General features: G+C 41.4%; 1 protein-coding gene across 1 annotated transcript in view; it reads left to right on the forward strand.

Moving 5' to 3' along the window:
* The first annotated feature begins 5,052 nt into the window (after window positions 1-5,052).
* si:ch211-241j12.4 (puratrophin-1) overlaps window positions 5,053-15,349 on the forward strand; it is a 36,816-nt gene continuing 26,519 nt past the window's right edge. Inside the window, exons 1-6 of the mRNA XM_036134597.1 lie at window positions 5,053-5,320; window positions 5,552-5,638; window positions 5,851-5,971; window positions 6,066-6,168; window positions 12,610-12,723; window positions 12,796-12,912. Coding sequence (XP_035990490.1) covers window positions 5,290-5,320; window positions 5,552-5,638; window positions 5,851-5,971; window positions 6,066-6,168; window positions 12,610-12,723; window positions 12,796-12,912 — 573 coding nt within the window. The 5' untranslated portion in view covers window positions 5,053-5,289. The remainder of the gene's footprint in view (window positions 5,321-5,551; window positions 5,639-5,850; window positions 5,972-6,065; window positions 6,169-12,609; window positions 12,724-12,795; window positions 12,913-15,349) is intronic.

Consider the following 15,349-nt stretch of genomic DNA (forward strand, 5'->3'; position numbering starts at 1 on the left):
AAAAACATGACTGTTAGGTTAATTGGCTTCTCCAAATTGTCCTTAGGTGTGAATGGTTGTTTGTCCTGTTTGTCTCTCTGTGTTGCCCTGCGACAGACTGGCGACCTGTCCAGGGTGTACCCCGCCTCTTGTCCAGTGAACGCTGGAGATAGGCACCAGCAACCCCCGTGACCCCATGAGGGATTAAGCGGTTTGGAAAATGGATGGATGGATAATTATACTTTACCTAAGTGTCCTTACAGATGGTTAAGAGTGTTTTTGCACAGTCCTAACTTTGAGTGTGTAATAAATTATTTAAAATAATAAAAAAGAAAATGTTCTGAAACCTATTCTGGTATTTGTTGTCTATGCATCACTCCATGCTAAGTTACAGTTTTTTCTGAATGCTTAAACACAACCCTTGATTCTTATAGCACAAACTCAATCTCGCTTAGGGCAACCAAAGGGCTAGAACCGGCCCTGGGTGGACCAGTAGGTTGCCAGGGCTGGGCTGGACCAAAACATGTGTTAAGTCAGCAGGACTGTTTCGACACCAGTCCCAGCTTGCATCTGTGTTAGGAAATGTTTTAACCAGTCTTGCTTTGGAATAGTGAATGTGATGTAGGACCTTAATTGTATAATGTTTAGCTTGACACAGAAAGTGCTGTTGTTTAGGAAAGCGTTCTTCCAAGTGTCCTTTTCCAAGTCCTCCCCAGCTCATCCACTCAGACTGCTCTGATCTCATCTAGTGTTATGTTTTTAAAAGAGGATATACTATCACAGATTCTGGAGACCAGTCTTCTAGAAGTTAACAGAGATTTTAACAGATTATCTAGACCAGAGGGTGATGATATGTATGGAAAGCTGGGATCGTGATGTTGAAGGAAGTGGCGGACTTGGAAATATTGAAATAAGATACGCAGAGGGAGGTCAAATTTTTGCAATAAATCTTCAAAGCTCACAAAGGTACAATTTATGTACAAGTCCTCAAAATTAGGAATGCCACGTCTCTGCCAGAGAGTAAATTCAGAGTCTACCTCAGCTGGTGGAAAATTGTGTATCGGACCCAGATGGAGAAGTTTTTGAAACCCAAAGCTCCGTCTAAGTTGAGACTATATTTTGAGAGTGTTTATGACTATTGTTAGTGTATTGTGAGAAAGGAAGGGGAAGGCTGGAAGTGACCAGGGCTCTGAGAGAAGTGGAGATGCGAGATACAGCTTCAAAGTGGCACCAGTCTGCATCGGGAGTGTGGAGCCAGTACATGATTTTTTGAACATTTGAGGCCCAATAGTAATGACATAGATTTGGAAGGGCTAAGCCCCCTTGGTTTTTAGGCCTCTGTAACAGTTCTAACCATATTCTAGGCTTCTTCCCGTTCCATATGAATGAAATTAGAGCCTTATCAATAGACTTAAAAAAGGACTTAGGGAGATAAAGTGGGATACATTGAAACAGGTAAAGAAACCTGGGGAGCACGTTCATTTTGATACAGTTCACTTTCCCTGCCAAAGATAGGTGAAGTAGTTTCCATTTTTTTCAAATCTAATTCTCGAATAACTGATAGAAGTTTTCCCGATTCTGCATATCCCCGGGTTCCGTTCTGCTCTCAAGTTCCAAGTCCTCGGGTCTGATGTTCTGGTCTCAAGTCCTCGGCTCTGATGTTCAGGTCTCAATTCCTCGGCTCTGATGTTCTGATCTCAAGTCCTCGGCTCAGATGCTCCGTCCTGGTCTCAAGTCTTCGGCTCCAGAGTTCCTCCCGGTCAGTCTCTCAACACGCCTCCTGCCGGCCAGCTTCTGCACCCTACACCTCCGTCTGCTGTAAGACTCTGGGTTCCATCATCATTCATCTTCCACACTACTCAATAAACTCACTCCTAAGAACTAGCTCTGTGTGTGCGTGCTGTGTCCGGGTTCATCCTAGAAAAATATAACAGGAACACCTCAAAGTTTGCTAAAGCCAGGAGAGAGGGCTGGCAAAAAGTAGCAGACAAATTAAATGCGTAAGTACTATCCATGGTAGATATTTCTATCACTTTCTACAGTATGTATTTTTGCATTTTAATAATATATTTACTTTGTTCTTTTATGTCAGAGCCTCCACGGGACCCACTAGAACATGGAGACAAGTAAAAGTGAAGTACAAGAATATTCTACAAAATGGTAGCCTTTAATTATTCTACTGTATTTTAAAAAGCAACTTTTTCCTCTTTTTAAAAGACACTGTTAAATGACGTGTTTGTCTGTTTATAACAGCCACCAAGAAAAATCTCTCTACAATTACACTGTTGCGCTGCGCTAAAGGATCCTGTCTGTCTCGCAATGCGCGATTAATTCCAAAAGGTCTGCAAATTATTCTCGCACCTTCCGCAACAGGTTGCTGTCGTAAAAATTAACAAGACATGGCTACGACAGACTTCCCCATCTCCTCCGCTTATAAAGCTGCGATCTAATCCTGTTTACATGAAATAAGCCTGCTCGCGAGCAGGCTTAAGTTTGCGCAGATGTTGCTATGACAACAAGTCCAGGATGACTTTCGAAGAACCAAACGATCCAAGATCATGCCAAATCGTCAACAATCAAATCCAGTTTAGCGACGTACGAAGAACGGACCCCATGTGATCAACTGTTTCCTCTGTGGTTTTACAGATTTTAAATGTGTCTTCTTCCAACCTTTTCTTTAAAAAATTAGCAACAGGACATATTATATTTTGAATTGTGTTTCCTTGACCTTATGCGAAATTTTATAAATTAAAAGCAAATTTTATTTAAGATAACTTTGCCTAAATGTATTGCTCCTATGTGAGACCCTTGTATGTAATCACTGAACAAAATATATTTTTGACATTAATGAACTTGTTTATGATTAGAGTTTATATCACCATCTAATAATTATTTATATTTAATGTTTGTAATATGTTGCTTTTATGTATATGAGTATTCTTAAATAGGTCAATTAAAGTTGAAGGCATGCCTTTACATACTTTATATTCTGACTCAATACATTTAAGATTATATTTATTCAATCAGGCTGAATTTTCTAAAAGTTCCACAATTAACATCTGATATATATTTTACAAAAACTACCATTTTGCTGGACAAATCCTTCTTATATAATGACTTTGGGTAACAGATGATCACCCAGTTGTTTCATGAAACAGAGCATGTGGATATAAATGACGGGTAAATATTGTTTTTGCGTACATAAGAATATGTTTGTGGAAGTTTGACATAATGGGAATGTTTTTTATGTTGAAATCACATTGCAGGAGAAATGTATGTCCTCCTATTTTTTTTTTAACAAAGATCTGGGTATCTGTGGACATGCCTGTTATTTTAAAAAAATTTGAGACCCAAAAACAAATTCAAATTCTAAAGCTTTAATGTGAAATGTTTGTGAAAAGATTTTTAATATTTGAGTTAATACAACCTTTATATCCACATTTCTATAATATAGTATGTTTTTAGTTTGTGTTTTTTATGTCTTAATCAAGATTCTTATCATGTTTTACATTGCATTTTAGTCTAGTTGATTGTGACATCGTTTATGTGTTTATCACGTATACTGTACATTGTATTTGTTCAACAGTTTGGTCAGCTGTGCTGTTTTTAAAGTGCTTATAAATAAAGTTGACTTGGCTTTGCTTGTTTTTTTTTAATTGGAACCCCTATTCTGCAAAGGTATTTTGTCATTTAGGCTATGCGTCCAAATGGATCTGGTGTTTTGGAAGACTATAAACAATTTTTGAAAACGAGTGTGTTTCTGTGTGTTCATTCAAACCATGTCTTTTTAGCTCCATCTCTCTACGTAACCTGCCTGTGCCTCACTCTCTCAAATGCCAACAAACATGGCGCTGTTCAATGTTGTGTTCATGCTAAGGCAAATATTGGCTTTGTTTTGCTTGTTCTTTCCTTCCAACCAGCTCACTCTACACAGCGTGTTCCCTGCCAACCCACATGAAGATCACGCAGAATCTGCCATGTTACTGTGTTTACTTGAGTTTCTTGTGCATACCTGATGATTTTGAGTGTTTCTGTGGCAGTGTCAGCGGCACCACTGGGCCAAGCATATCTACTACTGCTTTTTCAGTGGTACTGCGTCCTCTCGTGTTGATGAATTTTTTTTTCCTAATCATTTAAGAAAATTTATTGTTTGTCTTCGTGTGGACGAGGCCTTAAAGGAGATAAGTATACCCAAAACATAGAGAAATCAACAAAGTTGTTGTAACCATGCATGAGATGAAAAAAAATGGGAAGGATTTACAGGATTTGTGTCTGTCAAAATACATATGTGACTTATGCAATATCTTGAATTGATCCATTGAAGCACATCAGTAAAGTATAAAGAAAATGATGCAGGGTTTTCAAAAATGTATTTGCGAAAAAACTCTAACCAGTGTATTATCTTGCACTAGTATTCAGGCCTCTTAAATATGATATCCCTTAATAAAATCCAGTGCAGACAATTAGTGAAGGCCTATGAAGGCCTAAAAGATTTTTAGTGAACAAATAGCAACACACAAGGAGAAGCTTAGAACTGGTTTAGGTTGTCAGACACTGTCTAATCATCCACAACTGGAGAGATTAGGGTTCTGCTGCAAACTTTTTTATGACATGGCAGTTCACCTAAGGTGACAGGCCTAGCAAGGCAAGCATTAAGCATTGCACACATGCCTGAACAAACCGCTGCCATGGTGTATCATGAAGGATGCAGCATCATGTTTTGGGGATGGTTTTCTGCAACAGGGACAAGGGAACTCGTAAGGGTTGATGGAAAAATGAATGGAGTAAATGCAATTAAAGGAAACTTGTTAGAGGCTGTAAAGTGTTTTCTAGGGGGGGGGGGGGCGCAAAACTTAATCTCGCCTAGGGCAACCAAAGGGCTAGAACCGGCCCTGGGCGGGCTACACCCTGGATAGGTCGTAATTGTCCATGTAAACATTTTTAGTTTTAGTTTTAGTTTAATGCTTTAGAAGGAGTTAGTAGCCTAAAGGCTTCTCCGGGGAGGGGAGCCACCAAACAGGTATGTCCCCGGGCTGGCTGGGCTGATTTCCGGAGCCATGGTGTTCCTCTGGGCGGGGCCTATTCCAAGCTTTTCTCCGACCTCCTGCTTCATAAAGCATCTGAGCGTCTCTCACTCCGTGGATGTGCTGCTTGGTGCGGTTCCAATGGAAGATGGCGGACAGACGCGAACAGACCCACTGCAGCCGGCCGCGATCGGCACTGTGTGTATAGCGGAGCTCTGAGAACAACAGGTTGCCTTCCAGCCCCGAACCAGGAGCGCGGAGATGAAGCTCGGTTAAGGATCCCAACATGAGCCAGCGCGCAGCAGGTAGGCAGGCAGGTAGGCAGGTGTAGTGGAGCTGCAGACGCACTGAGGCCAGGGCGCGTCGCACAGCTTCGTGCTAGAGTGTCTCTCACTTCTTCCAGTGGGCAGAGCCTGCAGTGTTTGCGAAGCGTCTGTGGAATGCGCTGGGCCGGTTTGTCCGCTGCTCATATAACAGGGACTGCAGGAAAGTCCGGCGTGGCGTGTTTCCTGTAGAAACCCTTACTAACTTTCCACCGAACTTTGCAGGCATCCAGACGCCGCTGCAGGAGTGTGGCCCCTCTGCACCACTGCCCGCAGACCGTGTGCTTGGTTCTGGAGCCGTGTTATTCCCTGGTATTTCTGCTTTTCACCTCTGATTTTTTTCCCATGAAGTAGTCAGGCTAGACCACCCTGTGCCAAATTCCTTTACCACACTTTAGTTTTAGAAACCAATCCTTCATTTGCTTTGCTGTCAGATTGATTATGGTAGTTATCCTGTACAGCTGCCTGTTTCTTTAGTTGTATGGGGAGATCTTGGAAACTAAAAGCTTCTCCTGTCTGCTCAGGTGTGTTCGATCAGCATGGCTGCCCTCTGGTTATATTCCCTGCAGATGGCCAGGATAGACTCTTGGAACTCAGCAAGGCAGAAGTTGTGGACTTCATAAACTATTTCCATGCGCTGTTCAAGTATGTTCTGTGTGTGTGTGTGTGTGTGTTGCTGTAAACTGTGTTGCTGTATGGTAATGGTGAAATTACTTTTAATAATTTAATGTGTCTGCAGTAGAAAATATGAAAAGCAGAGTTTAGTGTCGGTGGTTGTCGACCTGAGGAATGCATCACCACCAACACCCAAGTTCATTATGGAGTCCCTGCTGCTGGTCCAGGTAGTTCCTTGTTACTGTGTGGATCGTCTCCTGCTCGTATAAATGCATAACTTGACCCTAGCCAGATGTATTTCGCTCCGCCTAGCTCCTCTCACATCCATCTAGGACTGATCCATATGAATGGCCTTTAACGAAGGCTGGGCCTTATCAAAAATCCTTGCATATGACTGGATAAGCCACTTGTCTGTCATCTTTATCGACGTGCTATTTCAACCACTCACACCGAAGCTAACCCGTGACGCTGTGAGAGCGACGCAGGAAAAAAACAAAACTTTTTTTTTTTTTTTTTAAATGTGTTTGCGGCTCTAGTGGCACGCGTTTTATTGACAGTGAGCTGACAGGAAGAGGGGGGAAGACAGGCGGCAAAGCGCCACGGGTCGGAGTTGATCCCGGGCTGACCGCGTCGAGGACTAAGGTCCTCCTAATATGGTTCGCGTTAACCGCTCCGCCATGCTGCGTCCGCCACGGGCGCGCCCCGGAAAACAAAACTTGCCAAATCCCGTCGGGAGAAGGGCGAAAACATGGTTTCCACCAACAAAAGCCTTCAGAGCCGTTCTCTGATGTTCTTTTAATGAAACAATATTAGGTAGATTGGACAACACGGAAGAAATGGCAGCATCAATGTTAACGCTTGCTTCCTCGATGCGAGCCGCCATTGTCTGAATCAAAACAGTCTCACGGTCGCTTCTCCACTACGTCACATGTATGAAACTCCAGCCCTGCGTCCTGATTGGCTGGACAATAAAATTGGTTGGAGAAATCACTCTCTATGGGAGAGGTCCCAAATGGATGTGAGTGAAGCTAGGCGGCATGATATCAATCTGGCTAGGGTCAGGTTAATAAGTGTGTGTGTGTGTGTGTGTGTTTTGTAACATTCTCTAAACGTGAGTTTTCAATGGAAAAAAAGTCACACCACCAACAGAACAGACTAAAGCGTACTACTTTAAAGCAGCGTCCTCCTTGGTGCCATGTCTTTAAAGATGTTGATGACCTCGCTGTGGTTTACCTCAATGTCTTTCTCAATGGCAAGCAGAAGAAGGTCACAGAGCCTTTCTTCTCCACACAGGCTTCTTAGTTTAGTTTTGATGATTTTCAGCTTGGAAAATGATCTTTCAACTGAAGCTGTCGTCACTGGTAATGTTCCATATATTTGGATCATTTTGACTATGGCAGGAAAGATCAGCTGGCCATTGTTTTCCCTCAGTATTGAACATATTTCTTATAGGTTCTTTGAAGTAAAGCTGGAGTGGAAGACCTTTAGTTCTGTCTTAAGCTGCTCCTCATCATCTCCATAGAAGATGCGGGCGACGGTGACCGTGCGAGTTCACATGACAAAGGAAGAGAGAGAGGCTGGTCGGGTGTGCGCAAGGAGGTGGCTCATTTCGGGGCATTGTTTCAGTCGTTTTTAATGGCTCAGGTTTTCAAAAGATCATTTCAAAACCGACTTAAGTAAAATCTTAATATTCAGGGCAGTCAAACTTTTTTACAGTAGCAGGCTACACACTATCATATCTATCTATCTATCTATCTATCTATCTATCTATCTATCTATCTATCTATCTATCTATCTATCTATCTATCTAAACAAGTAAAAGTGAAATACAAGAATATTCTACAAAATGGTAGCCTTTAATTATTATACTTTATTTTAAAAAGGCACTTATGTCAAGAGATCCAAATTTCAGTGTCATTCCTTAGACACGGGAAGTAAAGGACACGTGCAAACTGGGAATTTTAGCAAAAAAAAATCTTTATCCATGAAAAATGAAAGTCTTCCTTTTCCAAGTCATCCACAGTTTACACGGTAAAACTGCATTGCTCCGTGTCTAGATAATCCATCCATAGTTTTTTCTAATACAATATACGGCTCGACAGGAAGCAAGCTTTTCAAAGTAAAACTAAACTTCACAATAAACTAGCCTGAACAAATCTTACTGATTAGGATAAAAATAAAAAGCAAACCATCATACAAATAACTTAAATATTTTAGATTTATGGCTCCAACACAACTTTTTCCTCTTTAAAAGCCACTCTTAAATGATGTGTTTGTCTGTTTCTAACAGCCACCAAGAGAAATCTCTCTACAATTACACTGTCGCGCTGCGCTAAAGGATCCTGTCTATTGCGCAATACGGGATTAATTCGGAAAACTCTGCAAATTATTCTTGCACCTTCCGCAACAGGTTGCTGTCGTAAAAATGGACATAGCTGCGCCAGACTTCCCTGTCTCCTCCGCTTATACAGCTGTGATCTAATCCTGTTTACATGAAATAAGCCTGCTCTCGAGCAGGCTTAAGCTGGCGCACATGTTGCTATGCCAACAAGTGCAGGATGTCTTTCGAAGAACCAAACGATCCAAGATCATGCCAAATCGTCAACAATCCAGCTAACTGAGTTAGCGACGTACGAAGAACGGACCCCAGCTCTTTGCTAAAGCTTGTATTTCATTTACATGCTGGCTGTAGGTGCATGAAGCAGACTGCTGATGCTGGTTGCTACCAGTGTCGCCATAGTCAAGGTTTTCCAGCTTCAAAATCTGTTGACCTCTCCAACACACATAAACCCACCCAATTAGAACTTAGATTTACTTCATGGGCAGGCCTGAATGGACATCAATACGATCCGTTTTCAAAAGCTGCAATCCAACAAAACCCACCCATAGTTATTTTCCACTCAGCATAGCAACTACAAATCTATTAAGAGTATAACAGGATACATCCTCCCGCTAAGTTTGCGGATCAGATTGCGCTTCAAAACCTTTGTTTCATTCAAAAGACACAAACTATGATCAATGTGCACACGTAAATATGCAAAGCTTAATTCTACACAACATTTCTAATTACATTTACTATGGTCATTATGATTTTTTTTACCTTTATTGGGACTATGTCTCCCGGCTGGCCTGGGAACGCCTTGGGATTCCCCTGGAGGAGCTGGCTCAAGTGGCTGGGGAGACGTCTGGGCCTCCCTACTGAAGCTGCTACCCCCGCGACCCGACCCCGAATAAGCGGAAAAGGACGGACGGACCTTTATTGCAAAATCCACTGTTGGATGATATGTTGGACATGAACGCTGGCCATCTGAATATTGAACTTACTCCGCTGAACTGTAATACAATCCTCTTGTGATTTGTGATCATTACATGGTTGAGTCAAAATTCTCCTTCCCATGGGGAACACTGGGGACAAGCCCAAAAGGAGGTGCCCAGGGGACATCCTGAGCAGATGTTCAAAGCACCTCAACTGGCCTGCTTCGGTGCAGAGAAGCAGCGGCTCTACTTTAAGCTCCCCCTAGATAACAGAGCTCCTCAACCTGTCTAACCCTGAGATAATGAAACTTAATTTAATAATATTTTCTATTTATAATAAATCCTTAATGTTTATTTGCATGTTCCAGCCCAAACATGATTTTCTGTTGAGATACAAAGCACTTATAGATCAAAGCAACATCTAATCATTCCAAAACCAACAAAGAACCTCACATCCTCAAATGCATGTCCCTGAGGCAGGGGTTATCATAGTTGGCAGTGAGCCGACATTATCATCACTTTAAAGTCCAGTGGGGCACCTTGTGATGGTTAGTCGCTCTTCAAATCAAGCTGTTGATTGAGCATTTTTATCCCCACTTTATATAGTATGCGACAGCTTTCAGAAAGAAATGTGACAGCACTCCGCTGTCCAGTTGCTTTGTTTTTTTTTTTACTTTTTTTGGAATGATCATGACCTGGATGACTGAGAATCTTCACCAGCAAATGTGACAGCAGCACCTTTGCTGACTGTAGACCTATAAATGTCCTGGCTGGAGGAATGATTTGCTCTGAAGACCTTATTGATTACTGCAATTTGAACCAGTCCTTGTCTGACCGTTTTCTACATCTACTTCATTAAATCAGGACTGCTTGGGACCTGATATCCTAGGGTTTATCTGGTGTCGGTTTCCTGAATGCTGTGCACTTTAGTCTGGAGTATGACTGTGTGCCACTTAAACTCTCTCCTTTTATTGGTATGTTTATGTTTTAACACTTGGTAAATGGATTAGCATGCATGCATTCAAGACATGATTTCATTGTCCAGGGTCACTAGGAAGCTGGAGTTCCCCCCCCCCCCCCCCCCAAGTTTTTTTAGCTGTAGTTCACATGACTTCCATCATGTGGAACCTTCCGGCTTTTGAGCCTGTACGCTTGTACTGCCCTTGTGTTGAAACCAGCAGCAGTATTTATTTAAAGCCATGTTGTAGGCAGCAGTTCCACCTACAAAAAGTGTGTGTGTGGGTTCTTTCTTTTTTTATTTTTTTATTTTTTCCCCCCTTCTGACAACCTGAGGTTATGCAGTTTATTAAATAGAATAGATTGGCTAAACCTTAAACTGTCCTAATTTTGGACAGCTAAACCTTGAGTGCATCCTGTCTATAGTGGTCTATTGTGGAATTACTGTGGTGGTGGGGTGGGACATCACATGTTTGGTTATCTAATAAAAAATCCTTAGCGGAATTACCCTAAATGGGTATTAGGAGGGAGTCTTTTAGCCAAAAGTGTGTGCAGACCCATCAACATGCCCAGAGCACACATCCCCAGGCTACTGCTCATTTTGCCTTGGTGAGATCGCAGAAGTTTTTTTTTTTTTTTTTGGGGGGGGTGTGACACCAACATTGTTGCAGTGCTAAGCATGGCAAAAAATTCTACACAATGCAGTACCCAATACATAGAATAAAAAGTTTATAATTTTAAGATTTGATTTCAGTGGAGAGTTGGTTGTTTTTACAAGTAGCCATAAAAAGCAAAATAAACGTGAATGGTTTGCTGTCCAATAATCGAATGCATCACTTGGTGACATGGGTGTATGGGCTTTGCTATCTCTGCATCAGTGGCTGAGTGGTTTGGGGATGCTAGAATAGGGGTGGCGCTGTTGTCCCTACTTGGACTGAGCATCTGGGTGCTGCAGGGTATGGCACAGTGGTGACTATGGTGGGATGATGGTGAGGTGGGGGTTGAGCCATGGACAATGTGTGCCCTCTTGTCTAGGCAAGGTGAGCTGGGAACATGGGGAGTAGAAAAGCCTCTGGGGTTGTGAGGTGGGTTAAAGGAAACGGCTTATGTCTGGATACTAGGGGTCTGGAGCCTGGGTGCCTGATTCACTGGAGTCTGTTTGTCTGTCGATATATTTGGTGAGGCAGACACTGGCTCAGAATACACAAACACACAGACGCAGCAGGATATGATCATTTAAAAAGTAATAAACGCCTTGATTGCACTTGCCAACCACATCACTCCCTAAGGGGCTTTAGTGTGCATATAGTCTTTAGCACCTAGTGGACTCATGTTGAAGTAATGAAACCAGGACGACTGGCAACAATACTGTGCAATGAATTTAGTTACAGAATTGTTCAATTTGCATGGATGTCTAAACAGACATCTCCCTGGGACATTGGGTGTTCTAATACACATTTGTAAAAAAAAATGGCAGTATAAATGATTTGATTTACATCAGATCAGAAACCTGTGGGAACGGTAGTGTGATTGGTATCGTAACGGGTTATGAACTGGGCTGATGGTTTGACTTTCAGCAGGGGGTGGTCCTTACAGCTCTGAGAAAAGGAACTTGTCAAATATGTGGATATTCATCTCCTAAGTTCTTTCTCTTCAGACTGCAGAAGCTCAAATATTCAGCACTTCCCTCGTTGAAGGCAGGGCTGATTTGTTGAAGGAGCAGGCACTCCCTTGTAACTTAGAAGGGAAACGCTGAAAGTGGTCCTCGGTACTCCTTGTCCATCTGATGCACACAACCAGCTTGGTTATGAGTGTTCTGGCAGATGGAACTCTGTGTTGTACTGGAAGTCAGTTGTACAAAGTGAGAAGGAATGGGAAGAGTCCAGTTCCCTGTGTTGCTGACCATCTTGTTGGACTTCAGTCTATCCAACTGGTCTGTTTGTCAGGTAATCACTGAGGCCTTTACCTGGAGTTTTTTTTACAAGCCTTTTTACAAGCCTCATCTATTAAGTTAGTAATAGTAATAATAGTGTCATCTTTTTTGTCATTGAAACATACATTACAACGAAATTTGTTCTCTGCTTTTAACTCATCACCCCAGGGGAGCAGTGGGCTGGCCAGGGAGCAATCTGGGGTTAGGGTCTTGCTCAGGGACCCAGAGTGCCGGCGCTGGGGATCGAACCGGGTTCTCTGAGTGCAAGCGTGCTGCTATAACCATATCGTCCACGACCCCCCCCCCCCCCCCCCCCACAGCACTCTAATTCCCCATCTCCCGCTAAGTCTATTGCTTCAGGGCAGTGGTGATCCACAGGTTGAGAGACTTTTTTTTTTTTTTATCACAGTAAACTTTTTAGATCATTGTGGATACAAAATCAGAAAATGTTTGGAATGCAAGGTTTAAATTAGTGGTGTTCAGTGACTGTTGGGTGCTAATATATTCACCTTCCTTTTTCGAGGAGCACAAGCGAACGATCCACAGCGTCTACCTGATTCAGCCCAAAAAGAAAGATGTTGTAAAGCCATTGTTAAAACTCCTGAATCTGTCAATGTCCTGCTCTGCCTCTTTCAAGGTAAGTACAACACACCTGCTATGTGGAAAGTTTTTTTCTTTTTGACTTGTAACGCTGAGTTGCCTTCGTCAGACTATCCTCCTGAGAGAAATCCCAGAGCTGTGGAACTACATTGACCGGAGCCAGCTACCAGCCTCCCTGGGGGGTTATTTTCTGTACTGTCACAGAAGCTGGGTTAGCTTTATTAAGGTAAGATTCCTTTTAACAAATATAATATTGTATCATTACATTCTTCCTATTTTGTGACTCTGTCTCGCCTTTAATGCTAATTTACAAGTGACGTAACAACAAATGTAAGATTGCTCCGTCTATGCTGAAGTGTACGCCAGACCAATCTAACCCCTGACAAGATGTTAATGGTGGTGATCGTGAAGCTTGCAGCGTTGCTAGAGTCATTTTGGCCTCATCTACTGACTTTAAGGCAAAATGGACAGGGAAAACGTTGTTCAAATGAGTTGTACATCAAATCTGAAGTTATTTTGAGGTAACCACGGACAAGTCAAGGGTAAAGCCCAACTTTAGATGCCCATCTTAAATATAGATTAGTAACTTAAAGAATTACTACAGACTGCAGTAGAGGTTTTTATGCTATCATGGCAAGAATTTACAGTGAAATTATGTATTAGGAGGTGCAAAGTTTATTTTCCAATACCTATTAGATACAAAATCAGAGTGCTGTTAACTGATCCTAGCGAACAAAGACTTATCCAACCAGAAGTTGCACCATGCATGTATCCAGCACACATAAAACATAGCAGAGCTACTATCAAGCATTAACCTTTAATTTAACCAATAAGCATACAATGTTTAAGAACCTAAACTTGTTACCTTTATACAGACGAACATGCAGTGGTTCCCTGCCCATCTCATTGGTGGTTTGGCAATAGGCAGAGTGCACCCTATACAGGTTGCCCGTTTTTCCATAAGTGCACTCTCGCAAAATGCATATATATATATATATATATATATATATATATATATATATATATATATATATATATATATATATATATATATATATATATATATATAGATATATATATATATATATATATATATATATATATATATATATATATATATATATATATATATATATATATATATATATATATATATATGAGATATAGAATAAACAAAAGGCTGTCAAAATAACGTGTTAATTTTGATTCATTAATTTTAAAAGAAATAACGGATTAAAAAAAATAACGCAGATTAATCGGTGAGGCGCGCCTCCCCTGGGGGGCGCCAAAGAGTCACAGGGGAGGCGCGAGAAGACAGCTCTGCCGCTCAACTCTGAAACAGTGTAGCGATATCCTTCTGTTTGAGCTCGCAGGAACCAATACAAGCGTGCAGTGAAACAACTCTCAATGCTCAAAACCGGTCTGGCATGGTCTGAAAAGCTCTTCTCAACCCACTGTCCTCGCGATGAGTTCCATCTCTGCTCACGCGCTACTTTGCTCGGGCGCACCTGCTCGTTCCAAGCTCAACACCAGCTGTGCGCTCCCTTGGCTGTTAAAGCCGATCACAGACAGTTTTTTTTCTATCCAGAGTATGGCTTGCAAATACTGCATTCAGATGAATTAAATCAAAAAGCTGCAGCCTTTGGCAGAAATTACTAAACATCACAGAGGGATTGAAGAAAAACAAATAAAAAGTTTCATATTTTAGCCTAAAATATTTAGGCTAAAGTATTTAGACTAAAATATTAGAGTTAGTAAGTGAAGTGTGAAAAAGAGACTAAATGTTTTTGTCTCTTTTCTTTCCAGCTTCTGAGAGGTGATGGAAAAGTTTATTCTGATCATAATCATCATGAATGTCATCATTATTTAAAGAGCACTTTTACACGAGGTAAAACAAAGTGCCAAACATCAGAAATACATCAGATAAGAGAACAACTAATAAAATAGCACTAGGTCTAAATTGTGTATAATTAGCCTAAAAAGTAGATTGGAATATGGAATATGTTGATGTCTGTTAAATTCAGGTTATCTTTTTTATTATTATTTCAGTTAATGTCTCCTGTTGACGTGAGTTCAGTTTGACATTGGCATCTGTTTAGTTCAGTTTGTCTGCTGTTGAAAACAATTGTTTATGAATTTGATCTAATGACAGCTCAATTTTAAAACTAAGCCCTCTGTCCATGATGTTTCAGTAAAAGTAGCATGTAAGATGGAAACATTTGAATGGATATTTTATGAATAGGCCTTTTTTATGAATGTACGTTGTTAAAAGAAATACAATTTAAAAAAACGTGTTGGTTTATCAGCTGTTTTTGAAACACAGCATTCTAGGAACACAAAAAGATGCCTTTACTGCAGGGACCTGTGTGGGGTAGGTTTGTGGTGGTGGTTGGGGGGGGGGGGGTTGTTATCTTTACCTATTCCAAGGGGAGGCTCACATTCAATGAATTTGAAAACCCCTGGTATAGGGTAGTTCACTGGTATTGTTTTCATCCGGGTTTTTCGCGCCTGCGCGCCGGACTGGAAGGCAGAAGGCGAGCACAATGGCAGACGCAAACAGGGCAAACGACGAGTTCTCCACGTATTTTTCTTCTTTAGATAATGTATCACAAGATCGTTTTAAGAGTAAGTTGATGGTATCAGATTACCAGATACCATCCAGA

This window comes from Fundulus heteroclitus, unplaced genomic scaffold, assembly GCF_011125445.2.
Source record: "Fundulus heteroclitus isolate FHET01 unplaced genomic scaffold, MU-UCD_Fhet_4.1 scaffold_86, whole genome shotgun sequence".
Lineage (NCBI taxonomy): Eukaryota > Metazoa > Chordata > Actinopteri > Cyprinodontiformes > Fundulidae > Fundulus > Fundulus heteroclitus.